Source organism: Macrosteles quadrilineatus, unplaced genomic scaffold, assembly GCF_028750875.1.
Source record: "Macrosteles quadrilineatus isolate MER2022 unplaced genomic scaffold, UCM_ALF_1.0 Scaffold_2__2_contigs__length_208266976, whole genome shotgun sequence".
In the NCBI taxonomy this organism is placed as follows: domain Eukaryota; kingdom Metazoa; phylum Arthropoda; class Insecta; order Hemiptera; family Cicadellidae; genus Macrosteles; species Macrosteles quadrilineatus.
Window position 1 is genome coordinate 69181226 of NW_026542595.1, and position 25783 is coordinate 69207008.

At 35.9% G+C, this 25783-nt stretch overlaps 1 protein-coding gene across 9 annotated transcripts in view; it reads right to left on the bottom strand.

Moving 5' to 3' along the window:
- The window catches only part of LOC128987765 (uncharacterized), a 178766-nt gene that overhangs the window by 56189 nt on the left and 96794 nt on the right, over positions 1–25783 (bottom strand). For 8 of the 9 annotated variants that reach the window (XR_008490279.1, XM_054408782.1, XM_054408781.1 and 5 more), the window contains 8 exons: positions 20989–21157; positions 16871–17084; positions 15213–15361; positions 13623–14436; positions 13011–13239; positions 11356–11495; positions 10346–10536; positions 464–4864 (listed from right to left, as the gene is read on the bottom strand). Coding sequence is in view for 8 of the 9 variants with exons in the window: in XM_054408782.1 (XP_054264757.1) it covers positions 464–4864; positions 10346–10536; positions 11356–11495; positions 13011–13239; positions 13623–14436; positions 15213–15361; positions 16871–17084; positions 20989–21157 (6307 nt within the window). In the remaining variant the exon portion in view is untranslated. The remainder of the gene's footprint in view (positions 1–463; positions 4865–10345; positions 10537–11355; positions 11496–13010; positions 13240–13622; positions 14437–15212; positions 15362–16870; positions 17085–20988; positions 21158–25783) is intronic. The other variant, XM_054408784.1, reaches the window with a different exon arrangement.

The window sequence follows — 25783 nt, forward strand, 5'->3', positions numbered from 1 at the left end:
TTTGTAAAAAATAATAATAATTTGAGCAACATTATTCTTTAACGTGTAAATCCAGTTTTAAGACTAAATAATAAACTAAGAGTCTCATTTATGGTTGGTCATTTTGTTAAAAGATAATTTTGAAAAATATAAATTTACTAGAAAATAACATGCCAGTTGGATAACGGGGATTGGATATCACCTCAATTCTTATATAGTAGCAAATGCCATGATTAGCTTCTGTTTCATAGAATGTATAAGCTTCAATTTTCAATTACAGTATAAAGTTACTGGTAACAACACAATAGTCTCATACATACGGCCAAATTTCTCGTTGTATTACATAGTTTAAAATATCATATAGGATTATGACATCTTGAAATTTAACATACATTGTAGAATATAAATTTAAATCAACTTGCTACACTAACTTAAGTAATTGCTTAATATAATGTACTTGGAAGGAAGTGTGTATGTAACTGACCTGGTGAACTGGGAGGTGTTGTGTCCGCGGGATGTAGTAGTCCGCGACGAGCCCCGGCGTGCCCCAACATGCCGGCTGGAGCACTCGACATGAGGTCCCACTGCCGCAACTTCTCTCGGTCGATTTCGAATGAGGGTGGTCGAGTTGGGTACAGGCCTGGTTCTAAAAAAGGCTGAGTAGGTTTTCTTGGAGGGTCCCTGCTCGGTAGTATAGATTTTTCTCCTCGGTGAAATACTTCTCTTTCTTCATCCCAAACATAGCCTTCTATATAAGTCTGTCCCCGCCTCGTTCTGTCTAGGACCTCAGAGTCTCTGGGGACTAAGCGTTCGTAGAGTACACCGTCATCGACGTCAGTTTGTGTTGTGGATCTTGTCTGTCTCAGCGAACGTCCTTCGCGATAATCTTCTTCATACTCCCAATGATTTGTTCTCGCCCTAGTGACGCTGTCATTTACATAGGTAACTTCCCGACTGACTTTTCTATTTTCTGAAGGAGTGACATCTCTTGGTGAGTCTCTATCCAAATCATCTAAAGATCTGGTGTGGCGAATACTTACCCTCCTTAAGTTTTCTCTCCAGAGGGTGTCTTCTTCCCAGACATCTGGAGGTGGAGGAGGTGCTCTGGATCTTGACGATCTAGGACCATTGGAAACAGGTATCGGTGAAATGGGACTTCTACAGCTTTGTGGCTGTGGCTGAGTAGTCTGAAGAAGTCGAGATATCGCACTCCCAGGAGAAACACGGCTGTGGCGAGGTTCTGAATCTAAATAATCCGGTTCATCCAACAGGCCTTCCAAAGACCTGGATCTTCTTCTTAGTTGTCTTTCTTCCCCTTGACTCATATCATTTTTGTCACGAATTCCGTGTGGATACAAATTTCTAGTGTTACTCCTAAAATCAGGAGTTTGAGACCGGTACCTTTGTTCCATAATGGCAACAGCCTTACGCCTTTGAAGTGTATCGGCTTCATACAAATTACGTTTGTCAACTTGGCCGCTTTTATCTGCAGTTCCAAGAAAGTGAACTGAAGTAGTTCTTAGTTCTTCAGCTAATTTAGCAGCATCGTCCCTACTAATCATCTGACCAGGTAAAATTTGATTGATGGCATTTACCCTGCGACCAATATCATTCCTTTTGTTCAAGAAACTTACATCTGATGAGTTTGTTTCCTCTCTTTGATTGTTAAGTTGCTGCATTTTCAATGATCTTAAAATATTCACATTTCGGTTATTTGATTGAGTTGCTTGTTCTGCTTTTAATAGATCTGAGTAATAATATGGGGCTCCAGCAGGTATATCTCTACTACTGCCCTGGCCTTCAACTACTCTTACAGGGGAAGATCTAGCAAGGCCACCTTCTGGACTAGAATATCTCATTACGGTATCATTTTCAGAGGATAATTCCTGGAGATACTCGGCGGAGGGAGGAGGAGGGAAGAGACCTGGCAGATTCTCATAATGAACTTCATCAATCCTGTTAGACGGCTGTGGATGTGAGGGTTTATATTTTAATCTGTAATCCTGGTCAATAGAATTAGATCCATCAGGTGTGTAAGCTGTTGTTTCAGGGATGTTGGCAATGGGGGGAGTATTTTGTTGACTGTGTTTTTGTTTATCATAGTTTTGGTATTCATAGTTTAAATCTTCTGAAAGCATCTTTGGTGTTAACTGATTGTTGTTTTGAAGTCCTTCTAGATATTGGTCAAAATCAATTCCCTCTCCTTCTTCTAAACTCATAGCTAGTCCATTTCTACTTCCAACTGAGTCTAAATCACTTCCTCCGGACTTCCTTCCACTAAGGGAAGAACAATGGAGAAAATCTGTATCTTGCAGACTGTTCAAAATATCTGCTGAAACAGGCCTTCTTTTTAATAATCTATCTCTTTTGCTGGAGTCTATAGAATCAGTTTCAGAACTTAAAGGATCATCTATAATGGGTGATAAATTTAAGCTTTCCATCCGTTCATGCAAACTTCTGACATCTTTTCCCATTAATGGAGTAGGGTTCCACAACATTCGACTGTTATCTTTCCCTTCTATGTCAATTTTACAAGATTCACTCTTCATCTGAACTGGTGATAGTTTCTTTATCTCACTTGATGATTCTAAACTAGTTTCCAAGTCGTCCAGTGGAGGGGGGCTTGTTGGTATTGGAGGAGGTGACACTAAATCACTATCGGAAGAATCTGGATGTTCCGCTGTCATTCCAATTAATGTTCTCTCTCCAATACTAGCACCAAGATAATATGAAGCAGGTCTGAAAGTGTCGGAAAGGCTAAATCTAGGATGTCTTGGAGCATCCAAAGAGTCAAGATCTTTGGAAGCTTCATCATCAGCATCTGAACTGTCTGATTTAATTGATGGCTGTTTTTTACTGCCATTGGATGTGGGACTCAATATGTCAGGAAGAACAGCTCTGGGGGGTGTTGGGGGCTGTTCAGCACCTTCAGTTTCCTCTCTTTTGGCACTTGGCATATTTTCATTTGATTGATTTTTAACATCGTTGGTATTATCTTCTACCACAGGACTAACTTCCATATATAACGGCTCAGTAGTAGTGCTTGTTGCTTTATATAAGAACTCATAGTGTGCACTGTCTTTATCGGATCTTATTTCACAATAGTTTTGTGAATCAGTCAAGGTACTCGATGAACTTTTTTCATGTCCTGAATCAGGTGCAAGCAAGGATCGAATGTTACCATTTGTCATTTCAACATATGAACTTTCTTCCCCTGGGGTTTCATTTGAAATACTAAGAGAAACTGAACTAGTTCTTGTATGTGAGAATACATCAGTAATGGGACCCATAAATGGTTTCTTTGAAGGAGTCATTGGCATATAATGTTGTTCAGGGCTACATGATAACTTTGGTTTTGGCTCATCTATCCTAATTTTTTCTAAATGTGGAGTACTGGACTGGGAACAGGAATCGTCTCCAGCAACTAAGGATCCAGTCATACCAAGCCTTAAATAGTTAGAAGTAGATGCATTGTCTATTGCGCTATGACTGCCATTACCATTAACTTTCTCTGATCTTATAGACCTAGGTTTTGATTCTTGTTTTCTGCCTAAATCTCTACAAGAACTAACAAAGCTATCTTTTTGTCCCAAAACTGCTGCCACTTCTTCATCCCTGTCCTCATCATCTTCACTGACATTTACTTCAGAACGCAACAATCCAGATATAATATTACCACAGTGGTTATTTTCAGGGTCACTGGAAGTTTCATAGAGTAATGTTTCAGTGTCACTGAACACAGGGCGTTTACCTGGACTATCTTCGCTTTCTTTTTCTTCAGCAGCTAATATTTGAGATTTACGCTCAAAATCAGCAAGTAAATCCTTTACTGATTTTGGATTTTGACTACCTGTTAACGATTCTCTCTTGGCATATTTTGCTTCTTCATCCAACATAGATATTGCATCTCCTAGTGCAAACCCATGCAAACTTGTTCTTCTTGAGCGCTTCAAATTTGACAGTTCTTCATCAGTCTTCTTGTAGCGTTCACGTTTTTCCTCCACAGTTTTTATTGTAGATACGTGTGCTTCATTTGGCTGGTATGCAGAGGCGACTTTCAGCGGTTCTTGCATTTTCAATTTACAATCTTTCACTTGAGCAGAGTTTAAAGGATCATCTTCTTTAGGAGCCTCAAACACCTTAATTCTATTTTGAACAATATTTTGGGGTGGCACTTCAAAATGTTTTGTTAACAGGACCTTTGAGCTTTTCTTGTCTTTATCTTCCTCAATATTTTTACCATCATTTTTATTTGACTTTATATATTGGTATGAAAATTCTTTTATCAGTCTTGACTCATCGAGCTTTTCCCCCCAGTTTTCAAAACTCTTTCCCACTTTAGTGTGTACAGGATATGCAAAGACTGCGTTGGCCGACTTATGCTTGTCAAAGCGGAACTTGAGCAAATCACTGACATCTGGATCTACTGGCAGAACTCCCCCAGTTTGCAGTGTATCGTAGCCACTATCAGAATGTTTGCTACTAGTAGTAAACCTGTCCTCGTAACCTAAAATACTTGATTCTGCCAAAGTGTTACCACTATCAAAACTTTCTCCCGGACCATAATCCTCTGATGACTTCTTACTATGGGGGCTTTTGTTACTGTAATTCCTATCCCTGTTGACTTGACTTTCTTCCAAAGTTACACTATGAGAGTTTGAATAGCTAGAATCTATTTTATTCAAGGATGTAGGTGTTTTCACCATATCTGCTCGTTCTTTAATTGCAGATTTTTCTGCTAACTTGATATTTTCATAGTCAGGGAAAGCCATTGATGTAGGAGTAGTTCTTGATGATTTTCCCTCTAGAGAGTTGAGTCTTGATCTGCTAGCCTCTTTTGATGATCTTCTCACTCGTTTCCGACACTCCCTCGTTCCTCCAGTTTCTGACACGACAACCCAAATATTACGTTCAGAATAAATGACTGAAAATGTTCTTATTTCTTTTAAATGTTTTACCACATTTACTTGTCTGGAAAAAATATTGTCATTGACAAAAAAGTTAAGCTGAAATTATTTTAAAACACTGAACGAAATTGTTCTGATATGTTATCTCCTACGAAAATGGTACAGGAAATATATCTGCAGATGAATAAAAATTACTCCATATAGCCTTTTCAAACAGTTTTGAATAATGAGAAACTCCAATAAATTTTTCTTACAAAAATACTAAAAAAGGTAAAAAGATTTTAAAAATATTTAGTAATAACAAAGGGTAGTAATAACATTTTTATATTTTTATCACGTTTCAAACTTTTATGTGAGTTCTTCCTTTATTTAAATATTTATTTCCAAAATTCTGATTTACAAAGTCATGTCATCATTCAAATAAGTGCAAAACTACAGAAAAAATTCAAACGTGAAGCTAACATCATGCCTAGACCAATGCTGTGTGTATCTTGTTCTACAATGGAATTGCAAGGGTTGTGGCAAAACTTTAAAAGTAATAGGAACAAGGGTTGATAGGCCTGTTCCAGCATGCTTGATCGCGTCCATGCAGACAGTTCACCAAGGTTAGTACCGCAAGCCACCGTTACCACATCGGTAATCACCGTTACCACAGCCTTATATCGTAAAATTTACATTAACTGACTTAAATATATATGTACAATTATTACAGATATACGAATCCTGCAAACTCAGCATCAGGTAAACCAGCAGTCCAGATATAATATCCAAGCAAATCCCAACAGAATTTGTATATATCTTGCACATATAAGGCGCTCAACACACGGGAAGACTGAAGCCCAACTAAAGTTGAACCAACTGTTTTGTGTTTATGACGCGATTACGGTTGGAGTTGCGTTGGTTGAATCCGCACAAGGGCGCGACTGAAATTGTAGTTAAGTTGAGACAGTTATTAATTGAATTCTAATTTTGTTTTTACAATACTGTGTATTGTGTTTAAAATTTGTAACAGTAGTGATGAACAAGCTCTTGTGTTGTATACACAATTGAGAAATGGTAGAGGACGTAGAAATTATTGGGTACCTACATCCTTATATTGAAACAAATATTGAATGTAGGCTCTTTGTAGCTGCTGCTGCATTACAAGAAGCAGACTCAAAATTTCATCACGTCCCGGGCAAGGGGCCTTGTCCCCTTAAAACAACGTAACTGCACTAAATTGACACTCCACTGATTGCACAATAGACGCAACTGTAGTTGTAAAACAGTCACTTCGTGTGCGGACAGAAGCTTTGTTTCAGTTGCAAACTGGTTTCAGACGCAACTAGTTTGCAACAGTTGTTGTAAAACAGTCACACCGTGTGCGCTGGGCCTATGACTGATCGCTGACTGGTCCTCAACTGGTTGCATTGCAGTTGCACCGTATGCACTGTCCCACCAAGTGTGCACTGTCCACGCAGGCACTAGTTTGTCAAACTTGTTGCCAATTTCAGTTGCAAAACAGACTTCTCGTGTGTCGACCGCCTATGGCTGAGCTGTTTAATTTACGACCTTTTGAGCCATTCCAAAAAAAAAAAAACTAGGTATAGAAAACAATGGTTATCATGGAAAACTATTACAGAACGTTTAGTTATTTTGGAAAACTATAGCATTCTATGGCTTCAGCTGTTACACAATTGCATTACTTGCGGACCAGGACTTGTGAGTCACAAATATCTGACAACAGGAGACCTACATTGAACACCATAACCACATTTTTTTTTAAGAAAATAATGTATTGTTTTCAACAATTTAAAGTTATGTTTTTCAATGTCATCGTGTCTTAAATGTAATGGCACTACAAGAGAAGTAAAATAAAAATAGACAATTTCAAGTCTCAGTTTAAATTTTAGGAACTTTTTCCCCAATTACCTGGACTCTCACAAATTTGGCACACTTCTGGTCCACATTGTGCTGAGTTTGTAGGACTTTATTTTAACAATTTTTTTGGAAAGGATAAGTTTCAGATTACTCATGTGAGGAGATGATGTCATCACTCGTCAACATTTTTCTCTTTGATTTCCTCCCTAAAAAGGTTCTACACTAAGACGAAATATAATTATTGTGTTATGTGAATCTTTTTATGAATATATGACCCCCTGGGACTCCTAACTTCTCAGGTAATGTAGCAAAATAAAACTGTATATCTTTCCAAAATAACTTCTAGAGATCTATCCATTATTCAATCTGTATTGATACCAGGTCCACATGTAAACATAACTGCTCCTATATTATTTGTTTGATGTTTATTGTTGATGGTGGTGAGTTTGCCATGTTTAAGGGATTTTTGTAGACATTTTCCATCACAGATTAGTAAAACAGAAGTTTTATAACGTTTTGTGATCTTGTGTTATAGTATACATTCAAGATTGTTTATATTTTTTACGTTTTTTTTCATTTGTCCTTCTTGTTTGTTTTTTAATAACAATTTTACTGCTCTAAACATCTGTTATCAAAAGCTTTTGTGGTTTCTGGCTCTGTCAGGTTTGTGAACTAATCTTGTCAAGCGGTATCCCTACTATTCCAAATGGAAAGCAGCAAGAGTGAACACGCAGCCGGCTTGCGTCGCATTGTGCCGATCAGCAATGCGGCTTGCCGATTCCAAACAGATGGGGTGGGGCCAAGTGGTAGACATCGGTGCTAGCCATTTACCTCGCCTCTCAAAATCTAATCAAACATTCGAAAACATATTCACTTTTAGGTTAAGCCGCATGGCACGATGCCGTTTGTACAACTGTGACAACTATGCCAAGCGGCCAATCGCACCTCCTATCCGAACGGCCTTCATCAGCTTAGTGGGGATGCGGCTTGTTCAAGCTTCCTTGGACCCCAGAATGTCGTGACTTTTCTGTTTTATTAATCCTTGATGGGAAACGACCAGCAATAATCAATTATGGTAATCTATCATTTATGGTTAATTTGTAAAAACTCTAACTATTGTTCTCTGAATTACGGTATATTGCAATCCTTTCAATTGATTAATTTCGTTAAACTTAGTTAAAATTGATCACAAATGACGCAAAATGGAAATTCGGAATTTTGTTTCTATGAATAACAATAAAAATTTAATTGACTTAGAATCTGCACAAGTCCACCAAATTGTTTTAAAATTTAACTATTTCTGTAAATGTACTGCTTTTTGACCATTAGTCTAACAGTATGGTATACTGTTACAGTTTTCAGGACTAACTACTTCTGTTTTGAAAGAACTCTTAAAATATTTTTAGTTTGTCCTGTGAGATCAAGTTCTTTTATTTAAGATCAAAATTCAGAGTTCAATTACTTTTAATTCAAAATAGTAAGTTCAAAATTATTGTCCGTTTCAAGTAGACTGAAAGTAATAAAGTCTACACATTTATTTACTGTTCTTTACAACAAAAGATGCATAGGTATCCTGATTCTTAATGTTAATAGTAGCCTATCATCAATAGTTACAAAATTGGTTTATTAAATACAGTATAGCCTCCCACAACCAGTATGAATAAATATTTTACACGGTGTACAATACGTAGTTATAACAGTAATCAAAGATAAAAATATAGGACAAAGCATGAACAAAATGGCTGACAGAATACAGGCTTAAGATTATGTATAGAATCATTCTCATCAGAAATATATGTACAGGCAAACAGATTTTTTGTTGTTGTCGGATATTAATCGGATTGCTAAAAAAGTTTAAACACAGTTTTCTTATAGGTCTTGGTCTTACTAAGAAGTATTTTTAATTATAATTTGTTCGGGGCTCTGCCCCTTTCTTTCCATGCCTACAAAGTTTCCATATAATCCTTTCTGCTTTCTATATTATAAATTGAATATTAAATATATATTCTGTTTATTAAAACAAGGTGAATTTTATCATCATACACTCGATTTCATAATTTTATAAGCTACTTTGTTGTATGAAATACATAGATTAGTAATTTGCTTTAAGTGATATTTACTTCAAATATAAAGTATAGAAAAGTGTGATTAAATAATATTCTACAAAAAAGTGAATACAAAAAGAACCAGATATTTAAATTCTTCAAAAGATACCAAATACATAGTTAACTACAGTATTATTACAATATTACAGAGAACAGTTTAATCTCTAAATAAATTAATTGACACTATAACTTTCATCTTGTACCAGCAGCATGTTATTTTCATGACACAATTTTTTTTTTTTTTTATAATTGTTGCTAAAGATATTTAGATCCACACCAACCATTTGACTCCAAAATCTATTGTTTACTGCTTAATTAATATTTTAAACCTTTAAACATAGAGAAATAATGAAAAAAATCACCTGCTATTTTTTAAGTAACGCAGAACATTAAAATCATGTAAGATTAATAGAGATAAAATGTTCTGATCAGGAATACATATATTATTAAAAGAAACTATCCTTTATGACAAGTCTTTACGAAAGTGCAGTAGTGCAGTAAAGTGGCTAAGTATGATGTGTGTGTAAATACTTTGTGTAGTGTGAGGAAAAACTAGATTTGAAGATCACTAAACTAATGAATAAGAATATTGTGTGAAGTACGATACAAAAAAATATTGATGTCAATACATGCTTGGATGTTCCTACCACAATTATATTTTTTATTATTTAATAATTTAAAAAAATTGGGAAGTGCTATGTTTATAAATTGCTTTGCTGCAATAACTAAATTTAAAATTTACTTCCATAGATCATCTTTTGTCATCTATGACAAAACCTAACTGGACTTCCTCGGTCAAACTTGTCAAGGCCAATCCTTCAATTAATATAGATAGGGGATTTAATCATCTTGGTGTTATGAGTAAAACAATATAAATTTGAATGTTCAATCAATTTAGAATACAATTTGTTTTTATAACTACTAAGATACTTATGGTGAAATGGTATAATATTTTAAAATACAATAATGCTACTAACCATAAAAAAAACTCTGCTAAATGATGTGCAGATGAACCGATTGTCATTTATAAAATCTCTGACTTACTTCATCTTAGTAAAAGGAAAGTGTTAAAACAAGAAGAACCTCAACAGTTCGGAAGATTGCACCATCACCATACATGCACATGCTAAGCTCAGAAGCGGTCTCATGTAAACTACTGAAATTAATTTATTCATAAAATAAGGTGCTGGATCAAATGAAAATATAATACTAAAATATATTAATATTAAATTATACATGCTCAATCAATCAAATTATTTGTAAGAAGGGAATTTTTGCTTCTTGGTAAGAAAACATAAATTACCATTTATAATACGTAATACTTCAATAAAATACTTTTTACGAAAAATTAATTTATGTTGATGAATCTTACACCGTAGGCCTTTTTAAAAAATACAAAAACAATTTCCAATTGGCAATAAGTAAACTACATCAAATTGATCCAGCACATTTAAACAATGGGAAGTCATATAGAAATAAGTAAAAAAGTCTTACCTTCATCGTCGCTAGAGTAGCTGTTGTATCGACTAATGGAAGTGACAGATCTTCGGCCATCTTGAGACCGGCTACGGCCAGCGTCTGAGTGTTTGCGGCGAGCTCGTGCGTGATCCAACATGTCCTTGTCCCATCCATCCCGTCGCCACGCGTCAGGGTTGGACTGATTGTCGTTTGGTAAATTGCGTAGCCTGCATTGAAATATGGGTTAGAATTTTACTATATGAAAGAATAGTATATTTCATCACTAGGACATAAAGTGACTATTTTCGACTCAAGCTCAAGTTTGGCAAAGCCAAGGTCGGAAAATGAGTGAGGGTGGAAAAGCCAATTTTGCCCTTGTGATGAACTATATTCAACATCATATTGTACCATTGTTGAGGCAAACTAAATTAGAAAACGAATATGGCCTAAAGCAGCATTATTTTTGTTTTGTGTATTGTATCTGTTAAATTTCAGATTATTATGAGTATATATCCCAAGGTTGTGTGTTATAAGATCATATATGTACAAATTAACAATGGTCTAAATATCATTTTTTAAATCTCAAACATGCTATTTATAGAATACTACTCGCCTTTGGCTCGCTGGGGGCTCCGCCCCCAGGCCCCCTTGCTGTTAGTCGTCATTTAGAAATTTAGGAAGGGGTGAGAGGCCATCACCAAGAAAGTGCTTGTTCCAATCTGATTTCTTCATTAATATTAAAGCCTTTTTTTATTTTCGGAATATTTTTAATCTTGCTGCATTCACTCGAGAATATCAACCCATATCTTATAACAGATTAAAGTAAGCAAAGCATGAAGTTGTTGTATAATTGTTTGGCATTTGGTGTCTTAGGCGTCTTTGTCCCATAAACCCAAACCTGGTAGGTCTAAATGGACCCTCGTGGGATATTTGACAATGTAAGGTTTTTACCTAAAATCAGCCACAGTGACTGACTTGGGTTTGAGTTATAAGTGTGAGGCACAGAGCTGGTTGAACTGATTCTGTGCACTTTTAAATTGACTGACCTCTGTTCGTGTGTGAGACTGTACGGGTTGAGCTGGTTCTGCGCAGACCCTCGGTTGCTGGAGCCACTGGACTTGCGAGTGAGCGGAGACTGGAGCATTCTCTGCTTCCACTCCAGCAGACGTTTCATAGACTCCTCCCTCTGCACAACAAAGACAAGAATCATAGTAGTAGGACATTTTTTCAATTTGTTTTTAAAACTGGCTTAAATATATTTTTTTAATTACTGACCTCCATAGATAAAAAATCATTTAATTGAATATGACTTATTTCTCACTTAAGTAAATGTTTGGCAAGAATAACAGTTGGCATAAGAAAAATGTAGGTAATCCCTTGATCAGACTGGCAACTGGTGAGGATTCCAAACATTATTGGGACATATCAGAACTATTCCTTTGTCAGTGCAAGCATGTGTAAGTTATCTTGCATTAACTGTGTTTAGGATACCCTAAAGAAGGAGGATTGTATTGTTTCCATCATTTCGCCATCTTACTTCACACATACACACGGTTTGACCCAGGAGTTACAAGGATTTTCCAAATAACTCTGATTTTCACAAATATAATACAAGACAAAAGAATAGTCTTACATAACCTATACATAGCACCTCAACCATTGAACATTCTCCATATTATCTATAAGTATAAAAGAGGATGTTTGTATATATATTTGTTTGGCAATGATAAACTCAGACACCGCTGAACCGATTGCCACGAAACTTGGTACATACGTGTAGAATGTCATGGAATAGGTTTATACACCATCAATTTCGTGATCCGTCCAATCGGCTCCGCCCCAGTGGCTCTGGAGTTTCCCATGTTAACCTTATGAGAAATGGAATTAATGAATCTTAACAGCTGTTTCAATTAAACAAGTTGGTTCTGTTCTATGATGTTTAATAGCATTAAGGTTACAAGGATTACCAACAGGGTGCAGCACTATTATTTCTTTTACATTTATGACAACAGCTAATTTGCAACCAAAAGGTGAGTGAGCGTAGCGAACGAACTTCAACCTGGAGGCGAGTTAGCGTAGTGAACGAGCTAACCTGAAGGCAAGTGAGCGTAGCGATCGAGCCAACCTGAAGGCAAGTGAGCGCAGCGAACGAGCTCCAACCTAAAGGTGAGTGAGCGTAGCGAACGAGCTTCAACCTAAAGGTGAGTGAGCGTAACGAACGAACTTTAACCAGGACGTGATTGAGCCATGCGAACGAGATCATCTTGAAAATTAAGAAGTTAAACGGGGCAAAGCCCGCGGGTTACAGCTAGTCTGGTATAAAATTGAATAATTGTCTACATAGAACCATGAATAAGGGTTTGACAAATTTTAAGCAATTTAAAACCAGTTTATTCAAATTATTGTCAGATAAATGCTGCTACAGGATTGGGGACTTTTTCTATTATTTATTAATACTAATACAAATCAATAGTTTGTTGTATGAGGGAGAAAGCTGTATTCATATAGATTATACTCTTAATTAGTTAGTGCTGTAAATATGCCAAATGTGTAATTATTTTTCTTTATTGACTTTACACAATATATGTATGTGTATGTTAGTTTCAATAAAGGATTTTTTTTTATTTGATATGATTTATTTATTAGAAAACTGCTGCAAAGTCTACATTCTTCAAACGTTTAACTTAGTCAAAATAAGAACCTGTTGAGTTTTGACGGCAGGGTCTCGATTATCCGTGCTGTTTCTCCGTCGGAAGGCAGCCTGATAGCTCTTGTCTGAGCCGTCGTCTTCCATGTGGTCGTCATTGGTGTGGCGAGGGAGTCGTGCTGACGCTGAGCGGACAAACTGACCATTGGTACGATCCACGTACTCACTCCATCTCCGCTCTTGTGCGTGGATGGCTTCTGAGTGCTGCCTCATCATCGCACTGCTGTTGGGACAGAATAGGTTCATAGGTTAATATCACTTCTGATGATTTTAAATTTGTTATAGACCTAGTTATTCTTTGATAAGAGATAAGATTGAAATCATCTTGTTAAAGAACAAAATACCAAAAATAGGTTAGTATATTATCTGAAAATCAAGAGTAGGTAGAGTACCTAGGCATGAATGGAAAATAATTGCAATGAAATGATTTGGATAGTGCAACCCGGATCAAATTTTTAGTATACTTTATCAATAAGCATGATAAAAGAATTTTAACTCGCCAGTTACTCCTGAGAGATAAGGGGTATTTTAATTTAAAAAGCAATACTAATAATGATAAAATAGGTTTTCATTAAATTTTAGTGTCTACAACCATAAGCAGTGTACCTTGCCAATTCTCCATTCACAGGTCCATTGTAGTAACCAGGAGCCATGATTGGTATTTGCCTAACAGAAGGGGTTGTTGCTCTGGAAGAGTTTGATGGATTGTGAAACTGTGGGGAGACATAAGAAGCTGATTGTCGCATCTTCCGAGCATAACTCTCCTCCGACCAATGAACTCCATCGACAACACCCTCAGAGTGGACGATGTCTAAACTGGACTTTGGCCTGCGAGGCTGAGAAGCTGTCCTTTGGTTGTAATACATTTGATTGCCCGAATCACTACTTTGAGGAGTGGGAGACTGGTAAGACCTCCTAGCATCGTACTCTAAAAAGTCAGCACTGTGAGGTCTCGGGGGAAACCGTTTGCGGCCCTCCGAAGGCATGCTGTTAGACATTACGTCGTTCCTACGGTTCTGCCGATACTGCACGTGTCTGTTTGTGTACATTGCACCTTGTGAATACATAGAGTTAACAAGATCCGGGTTTGTTTGATAAACATCTTCGTAGTCCAAAGTCCGAGGTTTAGAGGAGATGACCTTGCCAGTCTGCGGAGTAGTGGAGTTTGATCTGCCGTAGGTGTCGGGTGTGCGCCGCTCTTGAGGCTGAGTGGCCCCAGGAGGCAGCATGAGTGGCGGCCGGTGGGAGTGTTGAGCCGTGTAGTTGTACGCTCGGTCATTCCTCACAGTATACTCCTGGGGCTGAGCCATCTTGGACAGTCTCCCATCATCGGACACTCGCTCTGGAGATCTTTCGGGTGAAGTGTCGTTCAACCTCCTTGGCTTAGGAGGTGCGTTAGCATACAGTGGCTGATGGTAACCTGCAATAAAACATATTATTGTACAACTTTAAAAAATAGAATACTCTCAGTTATTGTTTTCTTCTTATAATACATTTTACAAATAAGCCAAGTTCTAAATTAACACTGAGGTCAGATTTATACTGAAATGTTACTGACCATATCAACATTTGTAATTTTCAACATGTTATATTTTCCCTCACAGTAGCAACAAAATATAACAGATCTTAAAGCTGCTATAAAACAATTGTGAAAAATATGAATAAACCTTGAATAATCAATTTGTTTTAAATGTATTTTAGGTACCGGTAGTATCCAATAGTCAATGCTGGTATGTACATTGTACAGTCCTATAGGTCATCTAGAAAATAATTACATTTTTAACAGTTCCTGTATTTTTTAAGTACCAAACTTTGATAAAAAATAGTGGCAAAATCAAAAAAATTAAATATTGTAAACCTTTTTTAAAAGCTGTTTGAAAAGTGATTATGTTTTTTTTATGGAATGAGATCTTTGATACTATGAGTGAGCTTTCCTGAAGTATGATACTAAGAATTTTATTCTCTTAGAAAATTACTGACCCTGTGGGTTGAAGTGGGTTCTAAAAGACAGGACCACATCGCTTATCATCAGTAGTAATTGACAAGATTCAAGCCTCATCACAACCTACACACTAAGCCCTAAGCCAGTCACACACAGTTATTACTGGGTGTATAATCGGAAGCCAACCAGCTCTGATCCATCACTATGTCAGTACTGATGATAAGCATGATAACAACAGTAGGATTTGTATTTACCTTGAGAGGGTGGGCGCCAGCTGTTAGTGTCCGCAGGACTGTCAGTGTGGCCATGACTGGTGCCATTGTACTGTCCGTGGAACCCTGAGTCGCTGTCGTCTGCACTTGCTGTCTGTTGGTGAGACGAGTGCGGCTTGTGGCCACCCCAGCTGTAACAAATAGCAGATGATGACAAAATCGTTTACATGCAAACAATTACGTTACTCTAAGCTACTGGTAGTACAACACCATGATACAAACAGTGCAAAAACGAGTTTTTCTAGCAGTCAAATTAGGAGATTGTGAATGTCACGCATGTTTTCTAGCAACTGCACTTTTTGGCAAGGGAATTTTCTTAGAACTGCAATACCGTATTCAATTCTGGCTTTGTTTATGCAGTTTATAGTAGTCTAGTGTGCACAGTATGCCTCTTTTAGCGATTTTCCCTATAGGGAAGTAGCTATTACCGTAGGTGGCACGGTAAGACCTAGACCCGGGACCGATTTACTTTTTCATTTTGATGTCCCCAGAGGCCAAAAACACCATTCGTTCAAATTTTTATATATGTATATGTATAGAGACTTATATATATATATATACGTCCGTGAACGTGATAACTTGAGTAATTTTTGTCCGATTTTGATGAAATTTGGTTTAAAGGTGTAAAGCCAGATAAACTTGAATGAGTTTGCGAACCAGCATGATCGGACCATGGGAACGGGGCTTTACGGGGGGTTTTATGGGGTAAAAATTGGTTTTTATCACTTTTGACCCTCAAAACACAACATTTTCCAATTTCTCTTTAGACCTTTTTATAGAGCTTAAAAAAACAATTAATTTAGCATATAAAAGTATTTTTGTTCGGTTAATAGTAACGGAGAAAATTTAAAAAATTGTAAATTTAAAATTCCCATGTTATTTTTATGGAGAATATTGTCAAATGCTGTAGTTTGCTTGTTTATGGATATATTTTGTATTTAGATCAAATTTATTTATTTTGTACTAAGCTATCAATATTTTACAAAGAAACACACTTTATTAGTTTCCTTGTAACAGCAAACCTAGGTACTCGTTAAACCTAATGTTATTAAAATATATTTAATTGAAAATCAATTAAGACAAATGGAAATTCGCTTAGTCGGCAGGTTTGCTGCGGCGGGGGTATTTAAGAATTTGTTGAAATTTGATTATTTTGCATGTAGTTCTAAATAAATACTGTACGTTAACTAGTTCAGTTTTATTGTTTATCCTCGAATTAGAATTTTAGGTTTGTACGGCATTGCTAAATGACAAGAAAGCCCATTTAAACTAAATTAATTGTCTTAGGTCAATGTTCAATTTATTGAGTTTTATCCTTCAGAACTTGAAGTAACTTAAATAAAACCATTAAACAAATTACAGTCTTTAACACAAAATCACTGTGATAACTTAAGTCGTTACAATTCACTCAAGTACTGCACGTTAACCAATAGCAAAAGTAGTCCAGGAGCACTCCATGCCGCTGCGGGGTACGGGACTGACATCTGCCTCGCAGCCGTCAGGAAAAACAGACCCTGCCAAATTCGGCAGCTAGAAAAACTCCTATAGATTTGACAGAACTAAGTTCTTATTTGTAATAAAATTGACAACTACTATAAGCATAGGAATTGGATGTCTACTTCATATTATTAAGATTTTACCTAGATGTGTTATCCTGTAGTATGGAGGCCAGACTGAGAGCATTCATCCACTTTGCCATGAGGGGTTGAGAGTCTGCAGCGAAGTAGTAAGTCCTCATGTTGGCGTGCTCCGCCTTGAATACAAACTTGCGGTAAACCTTGTCATCTGTACCACAGGGCGAGATCTTGTATGACGGCAGCAGAATGGAACCCAGTAACTTCTCTTCTTCTGATGCTGTGGGCAGAAAATCAGTTATCGTTTTACATTAACAATACATTTTCAGTCAAATAATAAATTAATATAATTTACAAAGGTATTAGACTGTACGTATTGTATATGCTGACAGTGACTTGGACGATTTGGTAAAAAGATCTGGTAAATTCTCACCTATTTCTGTGCGTAAGTGTAATTTAATTCTTTCAAGCGACAAAAGACTACACCTTAGTGTGTTCAGGGGTGGGATTAGTTTTAGTGAGTTCACTAATTTGGGAAAAAGGAAAAAGGACTATTTTAAGGTTAACGGTATTTGAAAAAATTAAATATATTCCTAGTACATAATGTTTTATTGACCCAACAAATCTCTGTACTGTATTAATGTATCAACCATGGGATCTGCAACTAAAAATATTGTAAACAACCTTGGGTACTTTTAAATAATCACCTAACCAAGTGTAAAGTTACGACTTTCAGCAGATTTTTGTAACACACTTTTAGCGATTTTCCCATATAGGGAATAAGCTATTACCTTAGTACTCATGGTAAGACCTGGACCCAGGACCGATTTAATTTTTTGTTTTGAGGTCCCTAGAGGCCAAAAACACCATCCGTTCAAATTCATATATATATATGTGTGTGTGTGTGTGTCCGTTAGCGCAATAACTCGAGCAAAAGTGATCCGATTTTGATGAAATTTTGTACAAACGTATAAACCTACATTTGAACCAGCATAATCGGGCCATGGGAACGGGGGTTTATGAGGTAAAAATGAGGTTTTCCCATTTTTTACCCTAAAACCGAAAAAAATTCACCATATGTAAAATTCATAAAAAAAATTCAAAAAAAAATTCAAACTATTTTTTTCTAAATCGTTTTGTAGAGCTTAAAAAAATTAATAATTTAGTATATTGAAGTGCTGTTGTATGCCTAATGGTCACGGAGAAAAATAAAAAATAGTGCAATTTAAAATTCCCATGTGTTATTCTTATGGAGAAAATTAAAACTATTGTAGTTTACTTGTTTATGGATATACGTACGTTGTCACGTTGATGAAATTTGGCAAATTTATTTATTTCATCCTATACTATTGACGTGGTCAAAAAACACTTTTTACCTTCCCAGTAGCAGCAAACCTAAGCACTCGTTAAATCTAATGTTATTTAAATTGTGAATAAATATGTCTTATTTATGGAAATATTGTACTGTAGTAAAAATGTAATGAGACAAGTTGAAATTCGCTTAGTCTGCAGGTTTGCTGCGGTGGGGGTATTTAGTACATATTTCAATTAAGTTTACTGTATATCTAAAACTATGAATTTAGAGAGATTACTAAACAGTTATGTTGAATAAGGAATCAAACCTCTACACCATTGTTATCACACTTTGGATGGAGCTTTGAAGTCTTGAGGGGACATTACATATTCAAAGCCAATCAACTTTGATGTTAACATGGCAAGGAGAGGGAGTTAGTTAACAAGGTGGTTTGGATCCATGAAACATTATTTATCTACAAGTTTACTCACAAATATTCAATCAAGTAAGAATAAGAAACATTTATAAACGTTGAGATCAAAATAATAGTTAACAGATATTTGTTTACAAGTAAACCGTAAATTACATCTGTATCAGAAATTTAAAAAAGTCTTGGCCTTTGAATACTTTAATGATAAACTTTAATGTTATGCATAGCTATCATGAGGTAAAAGTAATCGTCTAAAGCTTAAAATTACAAAGAAAGCAAACTTTAAGGAAGACTTTTAAAATTCCTCCATATGGCTATCTGAGTAGAGACCTGTCTGATAGTACTGGAGTGGTTTGTAATTCTTTCGTTTTCTCGATCAAAGTCAAGACAAATTGGTTTCAAGTGCCTCTCAGAAAATAGATACAACAGGGCCTAGCATTGATATGTAGCCTATACCACCCACATGTGGATCACTAAACAATTTTTGCTAAAACCTTTTGATATAAACATAATCACTAGAACTCAAAATAAAGGAATGAGGAAACTACATATTCTGAAAACCCAAACAGAAATCCACTAGTGACGTAGTACAGCAGTAGAGATCGATGAGCAAAATGCAAAATAACCCCAAAAACAAACTAATACAAAATGTTGTGTTCTCTTAACAAATATTGTGAATGCATATTGATTCTAATTCAGACGAAGTAAATACTTATCTTCCAACCTTATTTAACATAAAGGAAAGCCCTAAGAAAAGTGATTTTTCATCACTTCGTAACGAAAGTAACTATTTTCGATAACAGCTGACTTCAATGAAAGTAGTCGTTTCCCAAGCTCTTATTTAGGGCGAGGGAAAATCGATCAGCTGATTTTCCCTCGCTCTAAATTTACTTTCCCTCGCTCTCAATTAGTTCTCCATTTATCCTCTACGCGGCGCTAGTGTTTTGTTACTGTTTAGTTTAATGATTTGAATCAGCTGTATGTATTGTTAAAAGTTGTTTTATTCTGTTATTTTCATGTTTAAACAAAATGTATTGAGAAATATTATGTAGGTTTCCTTTTAGAAGATTTTATTTTATTTCGATGTTCAATCAAATTAATTGAGAAATAAAGATGTTGTAATATTAATATTACTATGAGGTCTGCTAATCTGTGTTTGTGTATTTTTGCGTCGTGATGAAAAGTATCGTTCATAACTCGTACCGAAAGTTATTATCCGGCACTTGCTCCATTATTCCCGTCCTCGGCTTCGCCTCGTACGTGAAATAACTCTCACGTACTCGGCTTCGCCTCGCACGTGAAATTAGGGTTCCCTGTGTTCGGCTTCGCCTCACACAAAAACTTGAGCGCGCGACGGAAAATGCCACTTTCGGTCCTTGTAATGAAATATACTATTTGGATTGGCCTGGAAATAAGGACTAAAACCATATCCACTGAACATACTAGTTCAAAGAGTATTCCGGCATGGATTATGTGGGCTACTTCATGGTCAGTCACCCTATTTTATCACTTGATTTCAGCAAATCACTCTGCTTCTTTCTCGAAGTCTACCAGGCACAAAGGATACCTGAGTCATGCTCCAGCAATCAACTACAAAACCAAGGAGACAATTGATATCCAGGTTTTTTTATGTGTTCCCGAATTTGAAAGACCGTTTTAGAGAACTGCTTTGATACGAACAGTTGTCATGAAGGCAAAAACAAAACCCCATTACCTAGAAACTCACTAATCACTATTATTCTAACAAAACTCCCAACGGCTTACGACTTTAGAACACATGCTTGTGGTTGCAAATTATCATGGTTCAGTTTTACTGTTGGATTATTTTTTTTACAATTTTTTGTTTTTGTTATCAATGTGTTTTTGGTTGCGTGTTGCTAGCCTAGTGGTAAGCATCTTAGACTTAGATGCAACAGGTACGAGTTATATTCCAATTTGCACCCTCTACAATTATTTGAGAGGTTTGGACCACTTTCCCTCATAAAATGCCACCAGTGCAGACAATACTTGGATTAATCTTTTGTGGGTTTAAGATGATGATGTTTTGATGGACTTTTTCAAACATTTTCCACAACAAATAACAAATTTTTTCATGGCCAAATCACGTTCGCCTACCGTCTAGTTTTTTCAAGATTTTTTGTTTTTGTTTTGCCTAATATAAGATTCACAGTGTGGTTTTTCTTTTCCAATTTTCTAGCTTTGGTTTAATTTAAATACTAATCTTGTTATCTTTGTTATGTTTCTGAGGATTGCAAAACCTTTTTTTATCGCTACTTGTGATGGAAAATGTCCTATTGAAAACTTTCTCTTTATATCGGGAAATATGTGCCAGTTTGTTAATGATATGCATCATATCATAGCTATCATGAGGTAAAATTCGAAAAATCCAATTTCCAAATTGTTGTTAATGTACCTCTAACAACATTAACTTCAAACAAAAAGTCTAGTAATGTCTCTTACTTTTGTAATAGAAGAGACAGTACTCGGAGAGGACAAACCACCGCTTCTTCCAGAGCATGAGACCTTCGCTGCCTTGCTTGTATAGCCAGCCCTGCAGCGTGACCGGCGCAGAGAGCGGACGTTTGATGATTGGTGACTTGAGCTGTCCACTGTTGCGGCTGCCATACCCCTGTGTAACACACCAATAAATATAATCTCATTGATCATCATACAATCATATTATGGAAGGCACAGCAGCACAGCCCCTTATATTTGTGTGTTTGTTCCAGATTAATGCAAAAACTTTCAACTGGACTGATAATATCCACTAAAGTATCACGAATCAGCCAATATCAACATGCATAGCCATAGGGCATGCAGTGGCCTATACATGTCTATGGGCGCCTGCAGGAATTTTCTTCAGCGGAGCTATCCAGTGTCTTGTTCCATGGGTCGGAGGAAAAGGCCATCTCCCAAAAATAAGTTTATGTAAAGTGCTTTTAAAATGTTACTTTGCTGTCTAGAGCCAGAATTATTTTACAAAAAATTCACAACATAATTATTTGTCCCAAAAATCTGTCCAAAAACCTTTAAGAGCATAGTGAATTAAGAATTTTGTTTTTCTCGGGAAGGGGTAGCATGATCCTCAGGATGTCCAATGTTTTTGTTTCAGTTGGAGCTTTTGGAAGTACAGCAAACCTTCATTACTCTAGATCTCATTAATACAGATTTTGCTTGAATTCCAGCCAGTTCAATTTCTCACATATGTGTTTTACTATAGTTCGGCCGCTTAGAAAACGACCTGCGCGCTAATGCTAAACCAATGCTGGAGGAGGTCGCTTTCTAAGCAGCCGAACTATAGGGGTACCAAACCCTTATTGAAATAACCCTGAGTTTTTCATATGAAGTTCCCTTTATTTGATTCAGTGTTTGATTAATTTTGACGGATTTGGTCCCCAGTTAGTTCAGATTAACACCCTCTATCTGGCTGCTCACCCGTCTGTATCTCAGGTAATGTGACAACCTGTGGTCAGTGTGAGAGGGATTACTGTAAATATTGATTGACCTCTATGGTGACAGGAAGATAAATTGCATTATGTTTACATTCGTAATATTTAAGTCCACTTGGTTTATATTTAATAAAAATATTAACTTTATTCTGCTACACATAATTTTTTTTATTAAAAAAATATGTTGTAAAACTAAGCAAGTATTTACAATCAATGGTGGTTATGTAATGTCTTCTAAAGAAACAGAATAAAGTGGTTCAAGTACATATTTTACCCTAACATATAACGTAGGCTACTGAATAAAACTATGAGAAATTTACATAATAAGTTAAACAAAATAACTTCTTGATCAGCATTGTACGTGTTATTAAATTTACTGAAATAAAAGAAACGTCTCATAACACTTAAAACATGTATTTACGCTTATACTGTTACTCGCAAGACGGTAAATATACATAAAAGATGGTAAGTGGTCATCGATTTCGATTGGAGTGTTATGAAATGCAATTAATTAATAAACAAAAATTGTCGCATTTGATTTTTAACAGAACCTTGTTTCTCCAGCCATTGGGATTGAAGGAACCAGAAACTACACCAAGCCTCTCAGAGTAACAGTAAGCAGCTAGGAGGAGAGAGGCAAGTCTGATATTGTGCTTTGATGGTTTATTTATCAGAGACCGGCCATGCATCTCTTAGCACTGATCCCTTTGGTACTCCCAGCATAGATTGCATAGTAAACCAGCCCAAGAGTTTAACACTGGCTGAATAATATGTTGCTAAGAATAAAAGTGCAAAGTCATAGCATTGACTAAGGAAACAAAAAAATATTTATTGTTTATGTTTCCTATACTTTTGTTTACTATACTGCTTTGTTTCCCTTGTCTGTGGTCATAGTTTTCAAACAGTTTGTAGAGATGCATTATTAATACTAGACTATTAATCGGCTCAAAGTGGGACGCTAGCGTCCCGGACGCCAGCCTCTCGGACGCTAGCGTCCTAGTATAATCCTAGCCTTAATTTTAATGTTTAAACTTTCTATACACCATTTTTTTAAACTATATAGGTGGCTTTTTACTGAAAATTTACTTCTGTTTGGGTGTATTTCTTAAAATTGCAAGGGAAACTATATATACAGAGAGGTAAGGAAACCAATTATGTTGCCTTACTTCTGTGGAGAAAGAAAATAAACTAATATGAAATACATAAAAGGTGGGATATGAGTTAAACTCCAATTTGGAATCATATACATGGGTTTTTCTTATAGATTATCACACTTTTATTTGAATTTTAATCCTTAAAGCTTTTCTTTTATTTAAAATGTTGTTTTTTGTAATTTCGAACCTTGCAAAATTATTATTTAATACAAAAATAGTTTTAACATTATTGTGGATGTAGCCTCCGGATTGCCAAATAATATTAAAAAGGTTTAAATACCTGCTATCAAGCAATCCATTTAATTGCAGTTGCAACTAGTTTCAACTCCTATGTGGAATCATCATCAGGCGGTACAAGGACTTCTTCTTTCTTCATATGAAGAGCGTCATATTTAACACGTAAAAATAAATAAACATTTACACACGACACAAAACACGTTACGGACACGAAACATTTACTGATCGATCAGTTACGACAACAGACGACGCTAACCCGACGGATAAGTCCAGACTGCGGGTGTAGTCCAGGAGCTGAGGGGGTTTGAGCATGCATAAAAGTAGTACGCAATGTTATTGCTGATTATTGTAATATGGACTGTGGTGATCAAAATTACGTATGTCGCCTATTTCAAAAGTGGTCGATAAGGTGGGGGGGAGGGGGCAAACATGGCGGTTTGCGCTATGCGTTAAAACGCTGATAGTTCGAAAACGGTATAAGATAGAACATCGGTTAAAAAGTCGTTGTAATTCTAAAAATGTGGACAACAATAATGGTTATTGGGTCCGAGGTCGTATCTCTATAAATAAACAAGTTATTGTATAAAATATGTAAAAATGGACTTTTCGTGTAGTTTTTTTTTACCGAAAGTAGAATTTATTTTTTGAGTGTCGCAAAGAAGTAACATCAAATATCTTTGCTGATAGTTGTAATATGGACTGTGGTGATAAAAAATACGCATGACGCCTACTTTTCAGGTGTCGAGAACTTGGGGGGAGGGGGGCAAAGATGGCGGAACGCGCTATGCATCGAAACGACTGTAGCTCGAGAACGGTACGAGATAGGATATCGGTTAAAACGTAGTTTTAATCCAAAAAATATTACCAATAGAAAAGGTCATTGGGTAAAAAGTTGTATCTTAACTAATAAAAAAGTTATAACGATAATAAGTTTAACAAAATCTACATCGTACAGCTATTTTTTTCGAAAATCGTATGGATTGTTGATAAATAATAGTGTAATTACTTAATTACTCGGCTAAATATTAACTAGATGCATTTTCTTATAAGAAAAAAATATATTATTACTAATACATTTGGTTTAAAATGTAAAACAAGGCCTCCAAACGCCTTGGGGTTCGTCCTATAGGTTGCGTCATAATTGCCCCCAAAGTTCATTGCCTTCCAATTCAGTGATATCGGGGTTGTGAAAGTGTACTGTTTAGTACTACTGACATTTATTGTGTTTTATTTATCCAAATAACATTCTTTTATAAAATTTAATAGTTATTTAAATATTTTAAATTTCAATACATTTTATTTTAAGTTGCTTACGTTTTTTTACATTGTGTGTGGCTGGTTTTTTATATACGTTTATTCTTAGTGACTAGTGATTAGGCAATTTTAAAGTAGAATTTCACCAACTTACAAAAGTTGCATATAACTATTTCATCGACTACAGGTATGTGACTATTACTATTGTACGTGTACAAAAGGTACTGTATTTCGTTCATTTTCAACACCCTAATATGGTTACAATCTGAATACTTCGTTATATATTTCTTGACATAGCATTCTTAGTGACCTCTAAAAAAAAGAAAAAAGATTTTGATTTTAAATTATGCTTGATTTGTCAAGAGATTAGTGAAGAGGTTTTGGTTGCAAACCCCAAAGTCCAAAGTTTAACCCGAATCAAACTAGCTAGCATTCGTCAAAAGGATATTATTTCTCTTGTTTTGGACAATTTTGAGGAGGATCAATCGATGTACAAGTACCATCGTATTACAGGTGCTAAGAGAAATTAAAAAGGTACCGTACCTATTTAAATTCAACAAATAATATGAACAACCAGTGTAATTGTTATGGATACGAGTAGAATGAAGAGATTTGCTGTATTTTTTATCATAAGGTATTTACTTTTGTAGTAATGTTTATTTTATTTTATATAACTGTATTGAATAAGAATCTGTTACATAATCTTATTGTAATAACCTACAACATTATAATAATTAAAATTGGATTTGTAGTGGTAGTCTGTATTATGCATTTGATTGCGGCAAAACCCCAAGTAACTTCTTGATCAGCATTGTACGTGTTATTAAATTTACGGAAAGTAAATAAAAGAAACGTCTTATAACACTTAAAACATATATTTACGCTTATACTGTTACTCACAAGACGGTAAATATACAAAAAAGATATTACAGAAGATACAATATTACAGTTTCCTTCAGAACAGAAAACAAATTTGGCGCATTGTTAAAAGAGCGCAGTCCTTCATTGACGCAACCCTTAGACAGATCCGGCGTATACAAGATCAATTGTACCGATTGTACTAAATTTTACATCGGCCAGACGGCACGCTCCTTTACAAAACGTTTCAAGGAACATCTCCCAAAAGCGTCAACAGTACACCAGACATCATCTTTTGCAGAA